The 24996-nt window shown below is 44.5% G+C and overlaps 1 protein-coding gene across 1 annotated transcript in view; it reads left to right on the plus strand.

Moving 5' to 3' along the window:
* Positions 1–972: 972 nt before the first annotated feature.
* Positions 973–24996, plus strand: part of chaf1b (chromatin assembly factor 1, subunit B) — a 63355-nt gene continuing 39331 nt past the window's right edge. Inside the window, exons 1-6 of the mRNA XM_073044900.1 lie at positions 973–1124; positions 9112–9247; positions 10359–10491; positions 14207–14327; positions 22682–22785; positions 24198–24294. Coding sequence (XP_072901001.1) covers positions 9122–9247; positions 10359–10491; positions 14207–14327; positions 22682–22785; positions 24198–24294 — 581 coding nt within the window. The 5' untranslated portion in view covers positions 973–1124; positions 9112–9121. The remainder of the gene's footprint in view (positions 1125–9111; positions 9248–10358; positions 10492–14206; positions 14328–22681; positions 22786–24197; positions 24295–24996) is intronic.

Genomic DNA, 24996 nt, shown 5'->3' on the forward strand with positions numbered 1-24996 from the left:
AGATGATAATAAACTTACTTTGAAGATTTTGAAGGTCTGGCACCTATTACCGAATCTGCCCGCACCTTCTCTGCAGCTGATACATTTTGTTCTGCATTGTTATTGTTTACTTTGCACTACCTCAATGCACTGTTCAATGAATTGATCTATATTAACAGTATGCAAAGCAAGCTTTTCACTGTATCTTGATGTGACAATAATAAACCAATCCCCACAAAATGCTGGAGGAACTCAACAGGCCTGGCAGCATCTGTGGAAAAGAGTAAACAGTCAACGTTTCCCACCGAAACCCTTCATCGAGACTGGGAAAAAAATCCTGATGAAGGGTCTCGGCCCGATACGTCAACTGTACTCTTTTCCACAGATGTTGCCAGGCCTGCTGAGTTCCTCCAGCATTTTGTGTGTGTTCTTTGGATTTCAATCAGCTGCAGATTTTCTCTTGTTTGTGAATAAACCAATTCCAGTAAGTTAACATGCAGAACCCGAGCCCCGGCCTCTAGCCGCCAGGTGGCACCTTTCCTGAACCAAGGAGGGGCCTTGGATTCCTCGTCCTGTCTTAAAACCGTGAATTTGCCACATTTATTTCGGGTTAACGCAGAGCATCCTGCCATCTTAAGCCGCAGGTGCGTAAACCTCCCCTCGACAGGGCAACCCTCTTGTTTTAGAGAGCAAACACCTGGCTGGCCAAGTTATGAGGGCAGCGCTTGATTTAAACCGGATCTTTTCATACACCCAATAATAAATTGCAAATAAAATCCCCGTGCTTGATCATGTATACGCCGCCCTATCAAATTGTGTTTTTTTTACCTAATACAACTTGTAAAGGCGACTCTTTGCGCTCAACCTTGCGTAGGCCGCAGCAGGTCGGCGACTCTCTCGCTGGGTGGCGCTGTGGGAGGAGCGGACCGTTTCCCAGCGTGCGAGCGGGAGAAGGCCCAGCTTGCCGACGGAGCTGCTCGTTGTCAGGGGTGAGCGAGGGGCGGGGCCTGGCGGGGAGCGCGCGCGGGAAAGTGTCCGGTGGCGGGCGGTTCGGAAGGTTGGCCCGGGGCGAGTCATTCATTGTTCGCCGAGCGGTGATACACTCCGTCCCGGGGACCCGGCCACGCGGCGTCCGCACCCCCACGGTAAGCTCCTGCAACTTCACCCGTCCGCACGCAACTCCGAGCAACCGGCAGAACTTTTTTTGTCTGGACCTCCTGTCATTCATTGCACCGAACTGGCGCTACAGCTCAGCCGGGCTCGTGATGCAACTTTGCTCGAGGTTTGAGATCGTTGACTTTTTAATATTAGCTTCTTTGCCAGCTTATCCCGGCACGGGAGACTGGGGATGCAGAGGTCTGGAGCACGAAAGAAATGCCGAAGGAATTCAGTGGGTCGGGCAGCATCTGTAGAGGCAGAGGGATGGTCGACGTTTCAGGTCGAGACCTTAGTCCTGATGCATCCTTCAGACTCCATAGATGCTGCCGAACCCTCTGTCGGTTTGTTTTCTTCATTCTGGAGTCTCCTCTGCTTAACTTTGTGCTGAAGAAACTTAATTTCTCTTTTACTTTGTTGAAGATCTTGGGGGAGGGGGGGGGATTTGACTTTCGTTAAAGTGTTCTTTTTCTCCTTTTTGAGTCCTGCCGAGTTGATAAAGCTCAGCTGGTATGAGGTGGCCTTAATGTTTGTAGATTTATTTAAAAATCCATGATTATTGAAAAATATCCAATATTATTAAAAAGTTGTTTCAAAATTAATATCAGTTGGGATTAAGATAGTTGACAGCTATATTTGTTCAGTTATTTTTTATTGATCGAAAAAAATATAACTGAAAATATATTGAAAACATACAGCCGACCAATAGTTACCCGCAAAGGTACAATGCAGGTTATTGTTTTGGCAATACCACCCTTTATTATACCTTTTGAGATAATGGTCACGTTTGGAGACCTCACAAAGTGCCTTTGAACGGATTGAGTTATCACCGGAGGTGGCATCCGGAAATAAGGTATTAGAAACTAAAGTACTCATCAACTGTGTTGTGCTGTGGTGGAATTGAACAACTCTACAGCTTGCAGTGGAAGAATTTCTGAATGCCGGCTGTGTATACCGGTGGGGGAAGAACACTGAAAACTTATTCTCGGAATCCTTTCTGTGCTGCTCCGCCTTCTGTCTCCCGTCCTGCACGTTCTCAGCCCTTCTCACTTGTCCAGATAGTGGTGGTTGATATTGGAATTGTTTGTTATTGTCGCCAAGCTTGCTTTGCATACTGTTTAGAATCAGGTTTAATATCACCGGCATATGTCATGAAATTTGTTGTTAAGCGGCAGTAGTACATTACAATGCATAATAAAAAAACTGTCAAATTACTCTAAGTACATATCAAGTCATTTTTATTGTCATTTCGACCATAACTGCTATGTATAGTGCATAGTAAAAATGAGACGTTTTTTCAGGACCATGGTGTTACATGACACAGTACAAAAACTAGACTGAACTACGTAAAAAAACAACGCAGAGAGAAAAAAAACACAACTACACTAGACTACAGACCTAGTCTTGCATGAAGTGCACAAAACAGTGCAGGCATTACAATAAATAATAAACAGGACAATAGGGCAAGGTGTCAGTCCAGGCTCTGGGAATTGAGGAGTCTGATAGCTTGGGGGAAGAAATTGTTACATAGTCTGGTCATGAGAGCCCGAATGCTTCGGTGTCTTTTCCTAGACGGCAGGAGGGAGAAGAGATTATATGAGGGGTGCGTGGGGTCCTTCATAATGCTGTTTCCTTTGCGGATGCAGCATGTAGTGTAAGTGTCCGTGATGGCGGGAAGAGAGACCCCGATGATCTTCTCAGCTGACCTCACTATCTGCTGCAGGGTCTTGCGATCCGAGATGGTGCAATTTCCGAACCAGGCAGGGATGCAGCTGCTCAGGATGCTCTCAATACAGCCCCTGTAGAATGTGATGAGGATGGGGGGTGGGAGATGGACTTTCCTCAGCCTTCACAGAAAGTAGAGACGCTGCTGGGCTTTCTTTGCTATGGAGCTGGTGTTGAGGGAACAGGTGAGATTCTCCGTCAGGTGAACACCAAGAAATCTGGTGCTCTTAACGATCTCAACCGAGGAGCGGTCGATGTTCAGCGGTGAGTGGTCACTCCATGCCCTCCTGAAGTCAACAACCATCTCTTTTGTTTTGTTCACATTCAGAGACAGGTTGTTGGCTCTGCACCAGTCCGTTAGCTGCTGCACCTCCTCTCTGTAAGCTGACTCGTCGTTCTTGCTGATGAGACCCACCACAGTCGTGTCAACGGCGAACTTGATGATGTGGTTCGAGCTGTGTGTTGCAACACAGTCGTGGGTCAGCAGAGTGAACAGCAGTGGACTGAGCACACAACCCTGGGGAGCCCCTGTGCTCAGTGTGATGGTGTTGGAGATGCTGCTCCCAATCTGGACTGACCGAGGTCTCCCAGTCAGGAAATCTAGGATCCAGTTGCAGAGGGAGGTGTTCAGGCCCAATAGGCTCAGCTTTCCAATCAGTTTCTGAGGGATGATTGTGTTGAATGCTGAACTGAAGTCTATGAACAGCATTCGAACATATGTCTTTTTTGTCCAGGTGGGTTATGGCCAGTTGGAAGGTGATGACAATGGCGTTGTCTGTTGAGCAGTTGGTACGATACGCAAACTGCAGGAGGTCTAGTGAGGGGGGCAGCAGGGTCTTGATATGCCTCATGACAAGCCTCTCGAAACACTTCATGATGATGGATGTAAGTGCAACGGGACGGTAGTCATTTAGGCAGGACACTGAAGACTTCTTCAGCACGGGGACGATGATGGCGGTCTTGAAGCACTTTGGAACGGTGGGGCTGCTCAGGGAGATGTTGAAGATGTCAGTGAGAACATCTGCAAGCTGGTCTGCACATCCTCTGAGCACTCTACCAGGGATGTTGTCTGGTCCAGCAGCCTTCTGTGGGTTGACCCTGCACAGGGTTCTTCTCACATCGGCCACGGTGAGACACAGCACCTGGTCATTTGTAGGAGGGGTGGACTTCCTCGCTGCCACGTCACTTTCCGCCTCAAAACGAGCATAGAAGTTATCCAGCGCATCTGGGAGGGAGGCATCACCCACATAGTCAGGTGATGTCCTGGATGCCCTTCCACATGCACCGCATGTCGCCGCTGTCCTGGAAGTGGCTGTGGATTAGCTGGGCGTGTGCACCCTTTGCCCCTCTGATGGCTCAGGACAGTTTGGCCCTTGCTGTTGTCAGGGCTGCCTTGTCGCCTGCTCTGAAGGTGGAGTCACGGGTCCTCAGCAGCGTAAGCACCTCTCCGGTCATCCATAGCTTCTGGTTAGCGGGTATAGTGATGGTCAGAGTAACATCATCAATGCACTTGCTGATGTAGCTGGTCACTGATGCTGTGTACTCCTCTAAGTTGGTAGAGTCACTGTCGGTTGCAGCCTCCCTGAACATGTGCCAGTCAGTGTGCTCAATATATATTTATATATATATATATATATATATATATATATTTTAAACAATACAAACAGAGGGAAAAAATAGTGAGGTAGTGTTCATGCCCTCTTCTCTTTGCTACCATCAGGGAGCAGGTACAGAATACTGAAGACACAAACTCAGCGATTCAGGAACAACTTTATTCACCTCTGCCATCAGATTTTTGAATGATATTGAACCCATGAATACTACCTGACTACTTCTTAATTTCCATCTTTGCACTACTTATTTAATTTAACTATATATATTATTATTTAGTATATATTCTATATTACTGTAATTCAGTTTTTATTATTATGTATTACATTGTACTGCAAAGACAAATTTCACAAGTGCAGGTGATGCAGTAAACCCGATTCTAATTCAAGGGATCAGTGTCCACATTTAGGAATTGGATGGCAGAGGGGAAGAAGCTGTTCCTGAATCATTGAGTGTGTGCCTTCAGGCTCCCGTACCTCCTCCTTGATGGTAGCAATGAGAAGAGGGCATGTCCTGGGTGATAGGGTTCCTTAATGATGGATGCCTTCTTTCTTTAGGCATTGCTCCTTGAAGATGTCCATACAGATCCGATCATTATACAGTGCATTCACTATATAGACCTGTAGTGTTTTTGCCTTCATGTCTAATTAGATTAATTTATTGATCACATGTACATTGCAAGATTCAGGGAAAAGCGTCATTTGCGCTAACAGCCAACGCAATCCAAAGCAACTCGTACAAAATGCTGGAGGAACTCAGCAAGGCCAGGCAGCTTCTATGGAGAAGAGTAAACCGTCGACGTTGCGGGCCGTGACCCTTCCTCAGGACTGGAAGAAAAGATGAGAAGTTAGAGCAGGAAGGTGGGGGGAGGGGAGGAAGAAGTACAAGGTGGCAGGTGATGGGTGAAAGTGGGAGAGAGGGAGGGCTTGAAGTAAAGAGCTGGGAGGGTGATGGGTGAAAGAGATACAGGGCTGGAGAAGGGGAGAGGACAGAAGGACATGGAAGAGGTGATGGGCAGGTAAGGAGATGAGGTGAGAGAGGGAAAAGGGTCTGAGGCATGTTGTGGGGGTGGGGGGGGGGGATTTACCCGATGTTCAAGAAATCAATGTACATGCCATCAGGTTGGAGGCTACCCAGGCGGAATATAAGGTGTTGTTCCTCCAACCTGAGTGTGGCCTCATCGCGATTGGAAGTGGAAGTGAAATGGGTGGCTGCTGGGAGATCCCGCTCTTTCTGGCGGATGGAGTGTAGGTGCTCGGCGAAATGGGCTCCCAGTCTATGTTGGGTCTCACCGCTGAACAGGAGGCCACAACGGGAGCACTGGATTTAATAGAAGGACTGTTTGGGGCCTTGAATGGCAGTGAATGAGGAGGTGTAGCACTTGTTCCGCTTGCAAGGATAAGTACCAGGAGGGAGATGAACCGGGTGGGAAGAATGGACGGGGAGTCGCATAGGGAGCCATCCCTGTGGTAAGTGGGGACGAGGGAAATGTGCTTGGTGGTGGAATCGTGTGCTGGATGTGGAGGCCGGTAGGGTGGTAGGTGAGGACAAGAGCAACCCTATCCTTGGTGGGGTGGCAGGAGGAAGGGGCGAGAGCTGACATGCGCGAAATGGAAGAGATGCGAGTGAGGGCAGCGCTGATGGTGGAGGACAGAAAGCCCCTTTCTTTGAAGAAAGAGGACATCAGATTAATGACTATAGGAGGAGACCGGGAGCCAGTCCTTGGGGATCAGAGGTGGAGAGGGTCAGGAACTAAATTCTTTGACGTTACCATTCCACAGAGTCTGTCCTGCGACCAGCACGTAAGTGCCATCACAAAGAAGGCCTGAAAGAAGTTTGTGCAGATTCGGTATGTCAGCTAAACTTTTGACAGGCTTCTACAGATGCCCAGTGGAGCATATCTGTGGTTGCATGATGACCTGGTATGGAAACACCAATGCTCATAAATGGAAGAAGCTGCAAAAAACTGTTGGAGTAGCGGTAAAGCCCTCTCTACCATTGAGCACTGCTACAAGAAAGCAGTGTCCATCATCAAGGACCCCTATCAACCCGGCCATGCTCTGTTCTTGCTGCTGCCATCAGCAGGGAGGTACAGGAGCCTTGGGTCCCACACCTCCAGGTTCAGGAACAGTTACTACCCCTCAACTATCAGACTTCTGAACCAGAGTGGTTAACTTCACTCACCTCAACTCTGACCTACTTTCAAGGGCTTTACCAGTCCATTCTCAATACCATTTAATGCTTATTATTGCATGTGCACATTTTTGTCGTATTAACAGAAGGTGTAAAGAGGATGCGAGGTTGCTTTGGCAAGTAAGGTGAAAACAAATCCAAAGGGTTTCTACAGTTATATTAATAGCAAAAGGATAGTGAGGGATAAAATTGGCCCCTTAGAGAATCAGAGTGGACAGCTATGTGTGGAGCCAAAAGAGATGGGGGAGATTTTGAACAATTTCTTCGGTATTCACTAAGGAGAAGGATATTGAATTGTGTAAGGTAAGGGAAACGAGTAGGGAAGTTATGGAAACTATGACGATTAAAGAGGAGGAAGTACTGGCGCTTTTAAGGAATATAAAAGTGGATAAATCTCTGGGTCCTGACAGGATATTCCCTAGGACCTTGAGGGAGGTTAGTGTAGAAATAGCAGGGGCTCTGACAGAAATATTTCAAATGTCATTAGAAACGGGGATGGTGCCGGAGGATTAGCATATTGCTCGTGTAGTTCCATTGTTTAAAAAGGGTTATAAGAGTAAACCTAGCAATTACCGGCCTGTAAGTTTGACATCAGTGGTGGGTAAATTAATGGAAAGTATTCTTAGAGATGGTATATATAATTATCTGGATAGACAGGGTCTGATTAGGATTAGTCAACATGGATTTGTGCGTGGAAGGTCATTTTTGACAAATTTTATTGAATTTTTTGAAGAGGTTACGAGGAAAGTTGACGAGGGTAAAGCAGTGGATGTTGTCTATATGGACTTCAGTAAGGACTTTGGCAAGGTTCTGCACGGAAGGTTGGTTAGGAAGGTTCAATCGTTAGGTATTAATATTGAAGTAGTAAAATGGATTCAACAGTGGCTGGATGGGAGATGCCAGAGAGTAGTGGTGGATAACTGTTTGTCAGGTTGGAGGCCGGTGACTAGTGGTGTGCCTCAGGGATATGTACTGGGTCCAATGTTGTTTGTCATATACATTAATGATCTGGATGATGGGGTGATAAATTGGATTAGTAAGTATGCAGATGATACTAAGGTAAGTGGGCTTGTGGATAATGAAGTAGGTTTTCAAAGCTTGCAGAGAAATTTAGGCCAGTTAGAAGAGTGGGCTGAACGATGGCAGATGGAGTTTAATGCTGATAAGTGTGAGGTGCTACATTTTGGGAGGAATAATCCAAATAGGACATACATGGTAAATGGTAGGACATTGAAGAATGCAGTAGAACAGAGTGATCTAGGAATAATGGTGCATAGTTCCCTGAAGGTGGAATCTCATGTAGATAGGGTGGTGAAGAAAGCTTTTGGTATGTTGGCCTTTATAAATCAGAGTATAGTAGTTGGGATGTAATGTTAAAATTGTACAAGGCATTGGTAAGGCCGAATTTGGAGTATTGTTTATAGTTCTGGTCACCGAATTATAGGAAAGATGTCAACAAAATAGAGAGAGTACAGAGAAGATTTACTAGAATGTTACCTGGGTTTCAGCACCTAAGTTACAGGGAAAGATTGAACAAGTTAGGTCTTTATTCTTTGGAGCGTAGAAGGTTGAGGGGGGACTTGATAGAGGTATTTAAAATTATGAGGGGGATAGATAGAGTTGACATGGATAGGCTTTTTCTATTGAGAGTAGGGGAGATTCAAACAAGAGGACATGAGTTGAGAGTTGGGGGCAAAAGTTTAAGGGTAACACGAGGGGGAATTTCTTTACTCAGAGTGGGAGCTGTGTGGAACGAGCTTCCAGTAGAAGTGGTAGAGGCAGGTTCGGTATTGTCATTTAAAGTAAAATTGGATAGGTATATGGACAGGAAAGGAATGGAGGGTTACGGGCTGAGTGCGGGTCGGTGGGCCTAGGTGAGAGTAAGCGTTCGGCACGGACTAGAAGGGCTGAGATGGCCTGTTTCCGTGCTGTAATTGTTATATGGTTATAACTGTTTGTCTTTCTGTGTAGCTTTTCATTGATTCCATTGTATTTACTGTGAATGTCCGCTAGGGTTGTATATGGTGATACAGGTTTCCCCTGTATCCTCTTTAGTTAGCAAAAACAGATACTAATGTAGGTCTTTTGTAACAGCGAGCTGTCATAAAGCGAACGTTCGAAAAACGGGGGACCACCTGTATATGTACTTCAATAATAAATTTGCTTTGATCTTTGATTTCCAATTCCACAGCGAGAAATGTTTCAGATATTTATGCCTTTCCAAAATATTCCACTTTCCACGCAGTTTAAAGATCCAAACTCTTCTCATTGTCAGAAATCTGAATCTTTCTTGAAACTGTGAGTGTGGGCTACTGAGAGGGTGTCCTGGCCATCTGCCCTCAAACTTCTGAAATCACTTCACAGGGATCCGAACGCTCACCCAGTCCAAAAGGAGTTGGATGAGATCTCGCACTGTTAATATTTCTCCCTCTTCCCTGTCTTTCTCAGCCCGAGCGCCATGAAGTTTGTCACCTGTGAAATTGCGTGGCATAACAAAGAACCCGTATACAGTGTTGACTTCCAGCACGGACTGCATGGCAGAATCGATCGACTGGCCTCTGCAGGGGTTGACACTGCCGTCCGGGTAAGTACCGACACGGCTACTGGCAGCCTTCTTTAACTCGTGTCTGCAATTATTTGATTTAGCGACACAGTGTGCAGTAGGCCCCCACCACCCCTTCGAGCCACGCTGCCTCAGCAACCCCGATTAAACCTACCCTACTCACCGGGAAATTTGCAATGACCAATTAAACTATCCGGTACATCTCTGGACTATAGGAGGACACGAGAGCACCTGGAGAAAGCCCTTGCATTCCATGGGGGGGGGGGGGGGTGGAGGGTGGACGTACAGAGACTTGTTACAGACAGCGGCAGAATTGAACTCTGAACTCCCGGGCTACCATGGTGTACCGTTATGGAAAACTTAGAGAACGAAAATCAGCCGTTCGGCCCATACCATCCATTCCAAGTACCTTTTTTCATTAGTGTGATCCACCCTACCCTTCTCCTTAATGCATTTGTCTAGTCTAGAAGGATGAAAGGTGATTTGATAGACATGTACAGGACGATAAGAGGCATAGATTGAGTAGAGAGCCAGAGATTTTTTCCTCGGGGGAGGGAATGGCCAATCCGTTCAAAGACAAATGGGTTGGTAGGTTAATTGATTATGTGGGTGTAATTGGGCAGAGCGGGCTCATTGAGCCAGAAGGGCCTTTTAGTGCGCTGTATCTCTGCAATAAAAATTAAAAGAAAACGTGAGGATATAACTTTAAGATATTTGAAGGAAGGGGTTGGGGGGGGGGGGGGGAGTAAGTGCCATTCTCCTACCTTCTCATAACCTTTGCTAATCAACCTCCTTTCACCTCGTACCTCCCTTAAGGTCAAGGTCGTCATCATCATTATGTGTCATGTCGTATGATGTGGGTGATCACGGTTTTTCATCTGTCTTTAATCTGAGAAGTTCTAACAAGCTCTTCAAAACCTTTGCCTGTCCACCCCTCGATGTAACTCCTCAGTGTCACGGGCTGTTGACTGTGACTTTTTCTTCAATCAATTTCCCTCATCGCTACAACATACTTGAGCTTCTCATTCTGGCTTTCTGCAACCCTTCCTTACTTGTTACTCAAGGTAAAGACCTTTAAAGGGAAAGTTTGCTGGCGTTGACTTGTTTTTTTAACAGTGCCATCTTCTTGCAGATATGGAAGGTTGAGAAAGACGGAGATGGCAAAGCAGTCATAGATTTTTTGTCCAATCTAATACGTCACACAAAGGCAGTGAACGTTGTGCGCTTCTCCCCTAACGGTGAAATTCTTGCATCGGGAGGTGACGGTAAGCTTAGCTTACAGATTTTTTACGGCTCTTTCGATTGGTCAATGTCAGGTTTCTTATCACTGACATATGTTTTGAAATTTGTTGCTTTGTGGCAGCGAACATTGCTAAGCATAAAAATGATGAAGAGGTACAAAAATCAATGAGTAGTGCAAAAGTGGAATCACAAGTTAGCTCTCATGCTGTTCTGATGGTGGAGGAGAAGAAGCTGTTCCTGAAAATGTTGAGTGTGGGTCTTCAGACTCCATGGTAGTAATGAGAAGAGAAGAGGGCATGTTCCAAGGTGCTGAGGGTACTTGCTAATGGACGCTGTCGTCTTGTGTCACCACCTTATAAAGAAGTGATGTCCTCGATGGCGTGGAGGTTGGTGCTTGTGATGGAGTTGGCTGTGTCCACAACACTCTGTGGTCTCTAGTGATCCTGCACGTCGCAATCTCCATACCAGATGGTTTTGCAACCAGTCAGAATGCTCTCCATAAACATTTGCTGGCGACATACCCAATTCGCCTCAAACTCCTAATAGAGTAGAGCCGCTGATCAAATTTAACCGCCTCACCAAAGCAGTAGTTCCGAGGCAATGTACTTACTGTTGCTGTGTTTATTAAAGGTAATAGGAGATAGAATAGAGTCACAGAAAAGTGCAGCACAGGAACAGGTCCTTTGGGCCATCACATCCATGCTGAACCATTTCAACTGCCTACTCCCATTGACCTGCCCTGGGATAATGTGTAGTAAAATCTTGCATTTTTGGTGGGGGGGGGGGGGGGTGGGGTGTGGGTGCTGTTCCATGAATGGCTATGAATCCTAAAAACCATAATGATTATTTCTATAAAAGTAGGAAAAAGGAAAGTATGATTTGTATGTAAAGTTTAATAAAATAAGACTTGCCTTAATATGCCTACTGTAAGACAAAGGAGCAGGTTAAGCCATTCAACCCATCATTTCTGCTATTTGATCATGGCTGATTTATTATCCCTCAACCCCATTCCCTTGCCTTTTCCCCATAAACTTTGATGTCCTTACTAATCAAGAACCTATCAACCTCTGCAAGAAAAATTGTGAACCCTTTGCAATTACCTGGTTTTCTGCATTACTCATAAAAAGTGGTTCAGTCTTCACCTAAATCATAATAATATGAATGAATGAAATTAACTTATTTCGGTCAGTCCAAACATAACAAAACGCATCATTTTCAATGATGATTTCATAGGACAAACTTACAACAAAAACATAGATATTCTTTAAAACAGACCGAAAGGGTGTAGGCTGAAGCTACAGCTTATTACGCCTACCCCTCTTACTTATACAACAAAATACTTGGCATCAATCATCACATCAAACTCATTCTGCCCAAGCTAATAAAACACAAGCAATTGTACTTCTCGTCAATACTGAGTACACTATTTAAACAACTACTTCAAAAATGATTGTGAACATCTGGGGTAGTGCCTTTTACAAAAGCTATTTGGAGTTGGGTGTTCCAATCAATGAAATGAGATTAGAGGGTTGTAGAGGTGCTCTGCCCTATAAAAAAACACACACAAAGTCAGGTTAGTGACAGAGACCGTTCTTCTCAAGAGAGATCTGTTTATGTGCACCATGCCTCGATCAAAACAACTTTCAGAGGACCTTAGACAAATTATAGAGACATATGAAGCTGGCAAAGGCTACAAAAGCATTTCTAAAGACCTGAGTGTTCACACTCTACAGTAAGAGAAATTGTCTACAAATGGAGGAAATTCAGTGTTGTTGCTACTCTCCCTAGGAGTGGGCATCCTGCAAAATCACACCAGGACGTGCAATGCTGAAGGAGGTGAACAAGATCCCAAGGATAATAGCAAAAAATCTGCAGAAATCTCTAGAACTTGTGTCCACTATAAGAAAAGCACTGAACAAGAATGGTGTTTATGGAAGGACACCACAGAGGAAATCACTGCCCTCTTAAAAAAAAAAACATTGCTGCATATCTCAAGTTTGCGAAAGACCAGCTGGATATTTTGGGACATGTTCAGTGGACTAGTGAGACAAAAGTTAAACTTTTTGGCAGAAATGCACACTGCCATGTTTGGAGGAAAGCACCAAAACCTCACCCCAACTGTGAAGCATGGTGGAAGGAGCATCGTGGTTTGGGGCTGCTTTGCTGCCTCAGGCCCTGGACAAGCTTGCAATCATTGAGGGAACAATGAATTCAAAATTGTATCGACATTTTACAGGAGATTGTCAGGCTAGTGGCCCATCACCTGAAGCTTAATAGAAGATGGATGATGCAACAAGGCAATGACCCAAAACACGAGTAAGTCAACAACAGAATGGGTTAAAAAGAAGAAATTTCATGTTTTGGAGTGGCCAAGTCAGAGTCCAGACCTTAACCCAATTGAGAAGCTGTGGCATGATCTGAAGAGGGCTGTTCATGCAAAGGAATCCCAGAAATACTGATGAACTGAAAGAGTTTTATATCAATGTTGGCATCCATAATTAAGGACCCTTACCATCCAGTTCATGCTCTCTACTCATTACTACCGTGACAGAAAAGAGCAGGAGCCTGAGAAGAGATATTTGTTATTTTAATGACAGCTTCTTCCCTTCACCATCAGACTTCTGAACAGTTCATGAACGTGACATCACTATTTTGGTCTCTTTGCTGTAATTTTATATTTCTCATTATAACTTAGTCATTTTTGTATGTATCGCATGAGCAGCCTCTCTCTCTCCCTCACTGGAGAGGGCCTGTCTGAGATACCGAGGTGCTGCGTTATAGACTGTAGTTTTGATGGACTCTGGGTCAAGTCTCTTTGAGGGGGCTTTTGCTGTTGCTTGCATGGTTGAGTGGGGGTGGTCAGTACATCTGCTGGCACAAGGGTGGGGCAATGCTTGTGTAAAGGGAGAGGAAAGAGGGGCTTCGGGGCTTTGCTGTTTCTATCATCCATTCTGTGGGAGTTCTTGTTTTGTGGATATCTGGAGTAAGAATTATAGGTTATATACTATATAAAGTCTCTGATATCAAAATGAACCTTTGAACAGATTCTGAATCTGAAATTAAAAATGCTTGAATAAATCACGCGTTGTTCAGAAGTTAAGTTCTCGAGCCTTGTTACCTGCCCAAATACTGCGCTGAATGGAGCCAGTATTTCTATTTGGCCTGAGTTCCACATGTTTCATTATTAGTATCGTGGACTCTCAGTTAGATGGATCCTTTTGATCGCAACTACAGATGGCAAACACGGACAGGTATTTGAACAAAAACTGAAAATGCTCAGATACTCAGCAGGTCAGGCAGCATCATGGAGAGAGAATCAATCAGTGTTTCAGGTCAGAGCCATGATTTGGATTCCTGCCGCGTGTCTTGCCAGATCTGCAGGTTCTAACGTTTTGTGCTATTGTTTCAGACTTACAGGATTGGTAGTTCCTGCTTTGCTTTAATTACAATTACTCAATCTTGTATAGTGTCAGGTCCCAGCCAGGGTATTCTGGGAAGCAATTGTGGCCACTATTACCCTCAGGGTTTTGGGAATCCAAAATTAAATGAACCCACTATCGCCCTGCTTGAGGTATTTAAAACTTTAATGAAAATAGTGCCTCATGATGAATTTACCCACAGAATCTTCCATCACTGAATTAAACTGTGTACTTTGTTTTTGTACCTGATATTTTCTTTGAGATGATAAAAAAAAATGGTATCGGTTTCTATGCATTTAAATTTCCATTCTCATGGCAGATGCGCTAATCCTCCTGTGGAAACTGAACAACAACAAAGACATCAAAGAACCAGAACAAAACCTAATTGAAGAGGACATTCAGTTAAATAAAGAGAACTGGACAGTGCATAAAACATTAAGGTAAGGATTGTGTTTGTATTGTTGTTCTGCATGCTGGGCCTTCTCCGTTCACTTGGTTTAAAGTAAGTGGTGATAATGCAGGATGTGTTACAAGGAGTGGCACTGTCAGTTTATAAGGTGCTTATACTTTAGAGGGACAATAGCACGTCAAATATATGTGGCTGTTCCAAATGTGAATTAAGTTGCTTTAAAATATTGCTGAGTTTAAGAAATTATCCCACTTGAGTTCAAAGTGAATTAATTGGTAGTAACATACACAAAGTGCTGGAGGAACTCAGTAGGTCAGGCAACATTATGGAAAAGAGTAAACAGTCGATGTTTTGTGCCAAGACCCTTCATCTGTGAGTGAGTGGGCCAGTGAAGGAGTGGAGCTTTGACTCGAGAGGCTTCGACGAGAAGAGGCGGAGGCCGAGCTTGCTCCCAGTTAGGCTTTACAATGCCTGCTGAGACGGTGATGTACCTCTCATGTGAGACATGGCAGTCTTGGGTGAACTCCCCTCCCCTCCAGAATCACATCTGCCAGAAGTGCCTGCGGCTGGGCGATATGGAAGACTGTGTAAGGAATCTGGAGCAGCAGCTGGATGACCTTCGACTCATAAGGGAGAATGAGACAATCATAGATGAGAGCTACAGAGAGTTAGTCACACCTAGGCCGCCGGAAGCAGGTCGTTGGGTGACAGTCAAAGGGGGGAAAGTGAAGGTGAGTAGACAGGTAGTGCAGAGCACCCCTGTAGCCATTCCCCTGAATAATAAGTATACCATCCTGGATACTGTTGGTGGGGACGACCAACCAGGGGTGAACCACAGTGGCAGGACCTCTGGCACTGAGTCTGACTCTGTGGTGCAGAAGGGTGGGACGGAGAAGAGGAGAGCTGTCGTTACTGGGGACTCTATAGTCAGGGCAGCAGACAGGAGATTTTGTGGACGTGAGGAGGACACCCGCATGGTTTGTTGCCTCCCGGGTGCCAGGGTCCGGGATGTCTCTGACCAGGTGCACGACATCCTGGTACGAGAGGGAAAGCAACCAGAAGTCGTGATACATGTTGGGACCAATGACATAGGCAGGAAGAGGGATGAGGTCCTGAAGTGTGAGTTTCAGGAACTAGGCAGAAGGCTGAAGAACAGGACCTCAAGGGTGGCATTCTCAGGATTGCTGCCAGTACTACGTGATAGTGATGGTAAGAATTGGAGGAGATGGCAGGTGAATGCGTGGCTGAGGAGTTGGTGCAGGGGGCAGGGTTTTAGATTTTTGTATCATTGGGATCTCTTCTGGGGAAGGTGGGACCTGTACAGATTGGATGGGTTCCACCTGAACTCGAGAGGGAGCAATATTCTTGCAGGTAGGTTTGTTAGCATGATTCGGGAGGGTTTAAACTAATTTGCAAGGGGGATGGGACCTGGAGCGATAGAGCAGCGGAAAAAGTGCGTGGAGTAAAGCCAGATCTAACATATAGAGAGACCTTGAGGAAAGAGGAGCAGAATAAAGGCTGTAAAGGTAGTAAGGTAGAAGGGCTGAATGCGTTTACTTCAAGAAGAAGCAGGAACAAAGGTGATGAACTGAGAGCTTGGATACATACATGGAATTATGATGTAGTGGCCATTACAGAGACTTGGCTGGCACCAGGGCAGGAATGGTATCTCAATATTCCTGGATTTCAACGCTTTAAAATGGATAGAGAGGGGGGGAAAGGCTAGGAGGGGTGGCATTACTGGTCAGGGATGCTATTACAGCTACAGAAAGGGTGGGTAATGTAGCAGGATCCTCTTTTGAGTCAGTATGGTTGAAGTCAGGAACAGGAAGGGAGCAGTTACTCTATCGGGGGTATTCTCTAGGTCCCCTGTTAGCAGTAGAGATACCGAGGAGCAGATTGGGAGGCAGATTTTGGAAAGGTGCAAACATAACGGTAGTTATCATGGGTGACTTCAACTTCTGGAGCATGTTGATGTTAAGGGAGAGGAGGTGTTGGAGTTGTTAAAATACATTAGGATGGATAAGACCCCGGGGCCTGACGGAATATTCCCCAGGCTGCTCCACGAGGCGAGGGAAGAGATTGCTGAGCCTTTCGCTAGGATCTTTATGTCCTCGTTGTCCACGGGAATGGTATCAGAGGATTGGAGGGAGGCAAATGTTGTCCCCTTGTTCAAAAAAGGTAGTAGGGATAGTCCGGGTAAATATAGCCTTATGTCTGTGGTGGGAAAGCTGTTGGAAAAGATTCCTAGAGATAGGATCAATGGGCTTTTAGAGAATCATGGTCTGATCAGGGACAGTCAGCATGGCTTTCTGAAGGGCAGATCGTGTCTAACAAGCCTGATAGAGTGCTTTGAGGATATGACCAGGCATACAGATAAGGGTAGTGCACTGGATGTGATCTACATGGATTTTAGTAAGGCATTTGATAAGGTACCACATGGTAGGCTTATTCAGAAAGTCTGAAGGCATGGGATCCAGGGAAGTTTGGCCAGGTGGATTCAGAATTGGCTTGCCTGCAGAAAGCAGAGGGTCGTTTGTAGAGGGAGTACATTTGAATTGGAGGGTTGTGACTAGTGGTGTCCCACAAGGATCGGTTCTGGGACCTCTACTTTTTGTGATTTTTATTAACGACCTGGATGTGGGGGTAGAATGCTGGGTTGGCAAGTTTGCAGACGACGCAAAGCTTGGTGGTGTTGTGGATAGTGTAGAGGATTGTCAAAGATTGCAGAGAGACATTTATAGGATGCAGAAGTGGGCTGAGAAGTGGCAGATGGAGTTCAACCCAGAGAAGTATGAGGTGGTACACTTTGGAAGGACAAACTCCAAGGCAGAGTACAAAGTAAATGGCAGGATACTTGGTAGTGTGGAGTAGCAGAGAGATCAGGGGGTACATGTCCACAGATCCCTGAAAGTTGCCTCACAGGTAGATAGCTTATGGGGTGTTAGCTTTCAATAAGTCGAGGGATAGAGTTTAAGAGTCGCGAGGTAATGATGCAGCTCTATAAAACGCTGGTTAGGCCACACGGAGTACTGTGTCCAGTTCTGGTCGCCTCACTATAGGAAGGATGTGGAAGCATTGGAAAGGGTACAGAGGAGATTTACCAGGATGCTGCCTGGTTTAGAGAATATGCATTATGATCAGAGATTAAGGGAACAAGGGCTTTACTCTTTGGAGAGAAGGAGGATGAGAGGAGACATGCTAGAGATATACAAGATATTAAGAGGAATAGACAGAGTGGACAGCCAGCACTTCTTCCCCAGGGCACCACTGCTCAGTACAAGAGGACATGGCTTTAAGTTAAGGGGAGGGAATTTCAAGGGGGATATTAGAGGAAGGTTTTTCACTCAGAGAGTGGTTGGTGCGTGGAATGCACTGCCTGAGTCAGTGGTGGAGGCAGATACACTAGACAAATTTAAGAGACTGCTAGACAGGTATATAGAGGAATTTAAGGTGGGGAGTTAAATGGGAGGCAGGGTTTAAGGGTCGGCACAACATTGTGAGCTGAAGGGCCTGTACTGTGCTGTACTATTCTATGTTCTATTTTCTATCAGGACTGGAAAAAAAGATAAAGAAGTTACAGCAAAAAAATGTGGGGGGAGGAAGAAGTAGAAGGTGGTAGGTGACAGGTGAAACTGGGAGGGGGGGGTGAAGTGAAGAGATAGGAGGTTGATCAGTGAAAGATACATGGCTGGAGAAGGGGGAATCTGATAGGAGAGGGTAGAAGACCACGTATGTAAGGGAAAGGAGATGTGAGAGTGAAACAGGAATGAGGAATGGTGGGGGGGGGTGGGGGTGGCAATCAGAAGTTTGAAAAATCGATGTCTATGCCATCAGGTTGGAGGCTACCCATACGGAGTAAAAGACTTTCCTCCTCCAACCTGAGTTTGGCCTCATCACGGCAGTAGAGGTAGCTATGGACTGACAGCTCTGAATGGAAAGTGGATTTAAAATGGGAGGCCACCAGGAGATCCAGGTTTTTTCTGACGGATGGAGTGTAGGTGCTGAGCGAAGCGGGCTCCCAGTCTATGTCAGCTCTCATCGATATGAAGGATTTTAATTCTGATCGGTTCACTGACCCTCCATCACCGGGAGTGGGGCGGGAGGAAGCTGTGGATGATGTCATCTCAATGTGTTGTCTGAAATGTGTTGTTTGACAGACACTGAGGCTGCAGCAAAAGCCCTTTGTCAAAACAGGGTGGTATTTTTAAAATATCTCTCTTATTTAGAGACACTGAAAAACTTGAAAGTGATGCGGACTTTTGCAATAAAAAATAAATCTACAAACGGGTAAAGAAAATCATGAAACCATGTTAAAGGAAAGCTTATTATTCTCCAAGCTGTGATACCACATTGAATTGGACTGTAGGACATAGATGACAAAGTAGGTCATTCAGCTCTTCCGGTCTGCTCCACTGTTCCATCATGGCTGATTTATTATCCCTCCCATCCCCATTCTCCTGCCTTCTCCCTGTAAACTTTGGCACTCTTACTAATCAAGAACTTATCAACCTCCGCTTCAAATGTATCCAATACTTTGGCCTCCACAGCTATCTGTGCAGTGAATTCCACACAATTACTATCCTCTGGCTGAGGAAGTTCCTCTCATCTCTGTCTCTGGTCCTAGACTCTCCCACTATAGGAGATGTTCTCTCCATATCCACTCTATCTAGTGCATTCAATATTCGAGAGCGATCTTCCCCCTCCGTTCTTCTAAACTGCAGCGAATACAGGACCAGAGCCATCAAGTGCCCTTTATATGTTAACCCTTTCATTCCCCAGATCATTCTCTGTGAGCCACCTCAGGACCCTCTCCAATGCCAACACATCCAATTGAAAGTGTCACTGAGAGAAATCAGATAGTTTACTGCGAGATTGCCCAGATCTTTCCCATTCTTTGAAAGTGAAGTTTTGTATTTGAAATTGTTTTATTGTGGGTTGCTGTGTTTTAATTAGACATCCTTCTTGTATGTATTGTTGTGGCCAGGTTTGCTAGAACTGTTGAAGAGGGCTTAAACTGATTTGGCAGCGGGATGGGAAACTGAGCGTGGGGCCATCGGTATACATGCTGGGGCAGTGAGACTGTCAGGAAGGACTGGTAGATGATAGGGAAAAATTAGTGGAATGAGTTGTAATGCAAAATCGAAAAGGGTGACAAATACAGGTGTCATAATGGAATGCACAGAGAATGCAAAATAAATTAGATGATCTTGTTAAGAGATTGGCAGTTACAACGTTGTGGGCCTTACTGAGTCATGGTTGAAAGAACATTACAGTTGGGAGCTTAACATCCGAGGATGTATATTGTATGGAAAGGGCAGGCTGGTAGGCAGAGGGGGTGACGTGGCTCTTTCAGTAAAAAAAATTATATCAGATCCTTAGAAGGAGGTGACATAGGATCCTAAGAAGTAGAATCATTGTGGGTAAAGAACTACAAGGGTAAAAAGACCCTAATGGGAGGTCTATACAGGCCGCTGAACAGTAGCCAGGATGTGGGCTACAAATTGCAAAGGGGGAAGGAAAATGCATGTCAAAGGACAATGATGTGTTATTCATGGGGAATTTCAATGTGCAGGTAGATTGGGAAAATCAGATTGGTTCTGGGTTTGTATCCCAGGAGAGAAAATTTGTAGAATGCCTATGTGGTGGCTTTGGAAATCTGCTTGTGGTTGAGCCCACTAGGGGATCAGCTGTTCTGGATTGGGTGTCATGTAATGACCTAGACTTGATTAGGGAGCTTAAGTTAAAGGAGCTGTAGGAGGCATTGATCATCTATATACTACTAAAAGTCTCATGCTTTGTCTGTCTGTCTGTCTGTGACCTTCAATTAGCGCAAACGGTGCAGTACAGTGGCACTTATTTTTGGCCAAATCGACTTAAAATGTGCTAACTTACAGAATGCAGGCAAAGTTCAGGGTATAAAATTGCTCATTCGCCAAAATCAACAGCCCCACTTTCACCCGAGAGCCGATCCACCATCATGGAAATCGGGACGCAACACCACGATGCATGCGCACGGCCAGACTCAGCAGCGACACCAAGCAGAGCAAAAGGGCAGGGCAGGGCAGCTCTATTTCAATTCTCTCAAAGGGTGCCCCAACGGATCACCCCGTTGTCTAGTAATATGATATAATTCACCCTGCAATTTGAGAGGGGGAAGCTTAAGTCTGATGTATTAGTATTACAGTGGATTACTGTATCAGTATTAAAGGGATTACAGAGGTATGAGAGGGGACCTGGCCAGTGTTGATTGGAAGGGGACACCAGCAGGGATGATGGCAGAGCAGCAATGGCTGGAGCTTCTGGCAGCAATTTGGAAGGTGCAGGAGAGATACATCCCAAAAAATAAGCTGTATTCTAAAGCAAGGATGACATAACCGTGGCTGTCTCCAGAAGTCAAAGCCGACGGAAAAGCCAAAGAGAGCAAAAATTAGTGGGAAATTAAAGGATTGGGAAGCTTTTAAAAACCAACAGAAGGTAATTAAAAAGCCATAAGAGTGAAAAGATGAAATATGAAGTTAAGCTAGCGAATAATATCAAAGAGTATACCAAAAGTATTTTCAAATATATAAAGAGTAAAAGAGAGGTGAAAGTAGATATTGAACCACTGGAAAATCGTGCTGGAGAGGTAGTAATGAGGACAAGGAAATGGTGGGTGAACTGAATAATTATTTTGCACCATTCTTCACTGTGGAAGTATGTGGCAGTATGCCAGATGTTGGAGAGTGTCAGAGGCAGAAGTGATTGCAGTTGCTATTACTTGGGAGATAGTGCTTAGGAAATTGAAAGATCTGAAGGTAGGTAAGTCACCTGGACCAGATGGACTACAGCCTAGAGGTTCTGGAAGAGGTTGCCGATGAGATTGTGGAGGCATTAGTAATGACTTTTCAAGAATCACTAGATTCTGGTATTATTCTGGAGGACTGGGAAATAGCAAACATCACTCCACACTTCAAGAAGGGAGAGAGACAGAAGAAAGGAAACTATAGGCCAGTTAGCCTTACCTCAGTGGTGGGAAAGATGTTAGAGCAATTGTTAAGGATGAGGTTTCAGGGTATTTGGAAGCATATGATAAAATAGGCCAAAGTCAGCATGGTTTCCTAAAGGGAAAATCTTGCCTGACAAATCTGTTAGAATTCTTTTGAGGAAATAACAAGGAATATAGACAAAGGAGAATCAGTAGATGATGTGTACTTGGATTTTCAGAAGGCCTTTGACAAGGTGCTACACATGAGGCTGCTTAGCAAGATAAAAGCCCGTGATATTACAGGAAAGATACTAGCATGGAGAGAGCTTTGGCTGGTTAGCAAGAGGCAAGGAATAAAGGAAGCCTTTTCCGATTGGGTGCCAGTGACTAGTGGTGTTTGGGACTGCATTTTATGTTTTATGTCAATTATTTGGATGGGGAAGTTGCTGGCTTTGTGGCCAAGTTTACAGATGATACAAATATAGGTGGAGGGTGTTGAAGGAGTGGGAAGGCTGCAGAAGGACTTGAGGCAGATTAGGAGAATGGGCAAAGAAATGGCAGATGGAATACAGCATTGGCAAGTGTAGAATAAATAAGAGAGTAGACTATTTCCTAAACTGAGAGAAAGTTCAAAATTCTGAGGTGCAAAGGGAACTGGGAGTCCTCGTGTAGGATTCACTAAAGGTTGACTTGCAGGTTGAGTTGATGGTGAGGAAGCCAAATGCAATGTCAGCATTCATTTCAAAAGTACTAGAATATAAAAGCAAGGATGTAATGCTGAGGCTTTATGAGGCAATCGTTTGTGATATTATGAGCAATTTTGGGTCCATTTATTCAAGAAGGATATGCTGACATTGGAGAGGGTTCAAAGTTGGTACACAAAAATGATTCCAGGATTGAAAGGCTTATTGAATGAGGAGCATTTGATGGCTCTGGGATTTAGAAGATTTAGAGGGGATCTCATTGAAATCTATTGAATGTTGAAAGCCCTAGAAGATATGGAGAGGATGTTTCCCATAGTAGGGGAGTCTAGATCCAGATGGCACAACCTCAGAAAAGAGGCATGCCCATTTAGAACAGATGAGGAGGCATTTTTTTTTACCCAGAATCTGTGGAATTCGTTGCGACAGGCAGGTGTGGAGGCCAGGTCATTGTATTTGAGGTGGATTTTGCTAGCTTCTTCATACATCAGGGTGTGATAGGTTATGGGGAGAGGAGAGGAGAGGGAAATGGATCAGCCATGATGAAATGGTGGAGCAGATTCTATGGGCCACATGGCCTAATTCTGCTCCAGAATCTTCTGGTCTTGTGAAAAACTGACAGAATAAATGTAATTCTGGAAATCGCCTTTGTCCCTTAGAGGTGAATTTTTGGAATTTGTTTTTATTAATAATATATATTTTGTGTGTTTCTTGCAGAGGGCACATAGAAGACGTGTACGATATCTGCTGGACAACTGATGGAAATCACATGGTGTCTGGATCTGTTGACAATACAGCCATTATGTGGGACATTATTAAAGGTAGGAATAAAATGATCAAAAGTTGCCTTTCTTAAAGGAAACAATAAAACTGATTATTTAATCTTGCCCTGCTTGTTGTTCCTACCTTAGTATCTTTTCCTTGGTCACTGGAAAGCCAATGGTGATTACTAAGTCAAAGAGAAGACTTGCATCCTTGATTCCTCTTTTAATAAGAACTAAAAATTGAGTAAAAATATCTTAGATGATATCACATCTGTATGCTTTACTTTAGTACAAAGTACTTGAAATGTTGCCGTTCCATTCTTGTTCTTATAATGTGAAGTGTTCTCATTTGGAATCTATAATATGCTGGCAAGCATTGAGTCACCACTGCTCTGCTGTAAATGGTTCAAGTTCAAGTTTAATTATCATTCAACCATATAGGCAAACAAAACATACTTCTTCTGGAGCCAGTGTTCAAAACACATAATCAGCACAAATAGCACTTAAGATTATGATTTCAGAAAAACATACAGTCACAAAAAAATGCAGCCCCAGCCCCTGGATGACATGACTAGATTGTCCTGCTCCAGGTAGTCTTCCACGGAGCAAACACTGGAGGGCAGCACCAGGGTCCTCGAGTCCTGACATTTCTTTAACATTTCCAGGTAGCATTTTTCAGGAGGACGCTTCATGTTACATCTGAGTCAGGTTGTAGTGTCCCTGAGACCAGCACAGATACACCTGTAGGATGCTCCTTCTGTCTGGTCACCTTTGTTGGCGGACCTTGTTTTAGCCTATTCATCTCATGCAATTAACAGAGTTTTGATGTGCTCCTAGTGGTGCACTGATTGTAAAAGTCCAATCTAATCCAACTTGTGCATTTTTAATTTTCATCTCTGATGTTACCGTCCACAGTCTAAGCCACCTTATTTGGTACAGGCACTTTTATCGCCATTTAAAGCAGAGAGTTTGTTTTGCTTAATTCAGGCTGACAAGGCAATGGCTTAAAAATGCATCCACCAAACAGTGTCTTCTTCGGCCATGTGAAGAATTATGGATGGTGTGTCAGATGTACTGTGTTGAATTTCTCCTGGACTAAACTCTCCATTTCTCTAATGTATACACTAAAATGTCTCTATTTAGAAATGAATAAATAGTCACCTTTTCAGGCCCAGACCTTTCTTCACAAAGCTGATAGGAGAGGAGGTGGGAAATGTTGACTGTTTATTCATTTCCATAGATGCTGCCTGATCTGCTGAGGTCCTCCAGTATTTTGTGTGTGTTGTTTGGATTTCCAGCATCTGCCGAATTTCGTGTGTTTCCGGTTTGGAAATGCATTGGAGAGCATAATGTGACTGCTGTTTTATTACAACTGAAAAGTGATTTAAAGCACTTATTGCTTATGACTAGCAAATTTGATTATGCTGCAGTTTCCCTGAATTATTAACTGTGCCCATTAATCATTCCAGGGATAAAACTGTCAATCTTTAATGAACACAAGAGCTACGTGCAAGGTGTTACATGGGATCCTTTGGGGCAGTACATTGCTACACTTAGCTGTGACCGGTAAGGACAATTTAATTTTTCCTCCTCCTTTCATAATGGACTCTAACATTTTCCCTGTTGCTGATGTCAAGCTGATTGGTGTAAATATCCCAGTTTTCTCTCGAACTCCCTTTTTTTTAAATTAAAGTATTGGGTTAAATTAGTTACCTTAGGAACTCTTCCAGAATCTAAAAAAAGTTGGAAAATGACCACCAATGTATGTACTATTCCCCAGGACAACTTCCCCAAATTCCTTGGGATAAAAGATTAAACTTTGGGAGATGGGACGAAACTGGAACACCTGGAGGAAAGTCATGGGGAGAATGTACATGCCGCTTGCGGACAGCAGTGGGAATTTGAATCTCGATCTTACAGCTGACCCAATAAAGCGACTGTGCCGACCACTATTCTACCATGAAGGGTATTGAGCCCTGGGGATTTTTGAATTCCTTCAGTTTCCCTCATATTATTTATTTACTAATATAGTTCCAGGAGGTCATTAGTATCCTGTGAAGACAGAAACAAAGTATGAATTTAATTGGTTTCCTTTTCTTTGTTCCTCTGTTTCTGACTTCATTTGTCTTCACTAATCTTTTATTTTGCATATATACCCTCAGTGGCAACCTTATCCGGTACAAGAGTGGTTTACTGCTGCTGTGGCCCATCCTCTTCAAGGTTCGATGTGTTGTGCACACAGAGATGCTCTTCTGCACGCCGCTGCTG

The sequence above is a fragment of the Hemitrygon akajei genome, chromosome 5 (genome assembly GCF_048418815.1).
Source record: "Hemitrygon akajei chromosome 5, sHemAka1.3, whole genome shotgun sequence".
Taxonomy (NCBI): Eukaryota; Metazoa; Chordata; class Chondrichthyes; order Myliobatiformes; family Dasyatidae; genus Hemitrygon; species Hemitrygon akajei.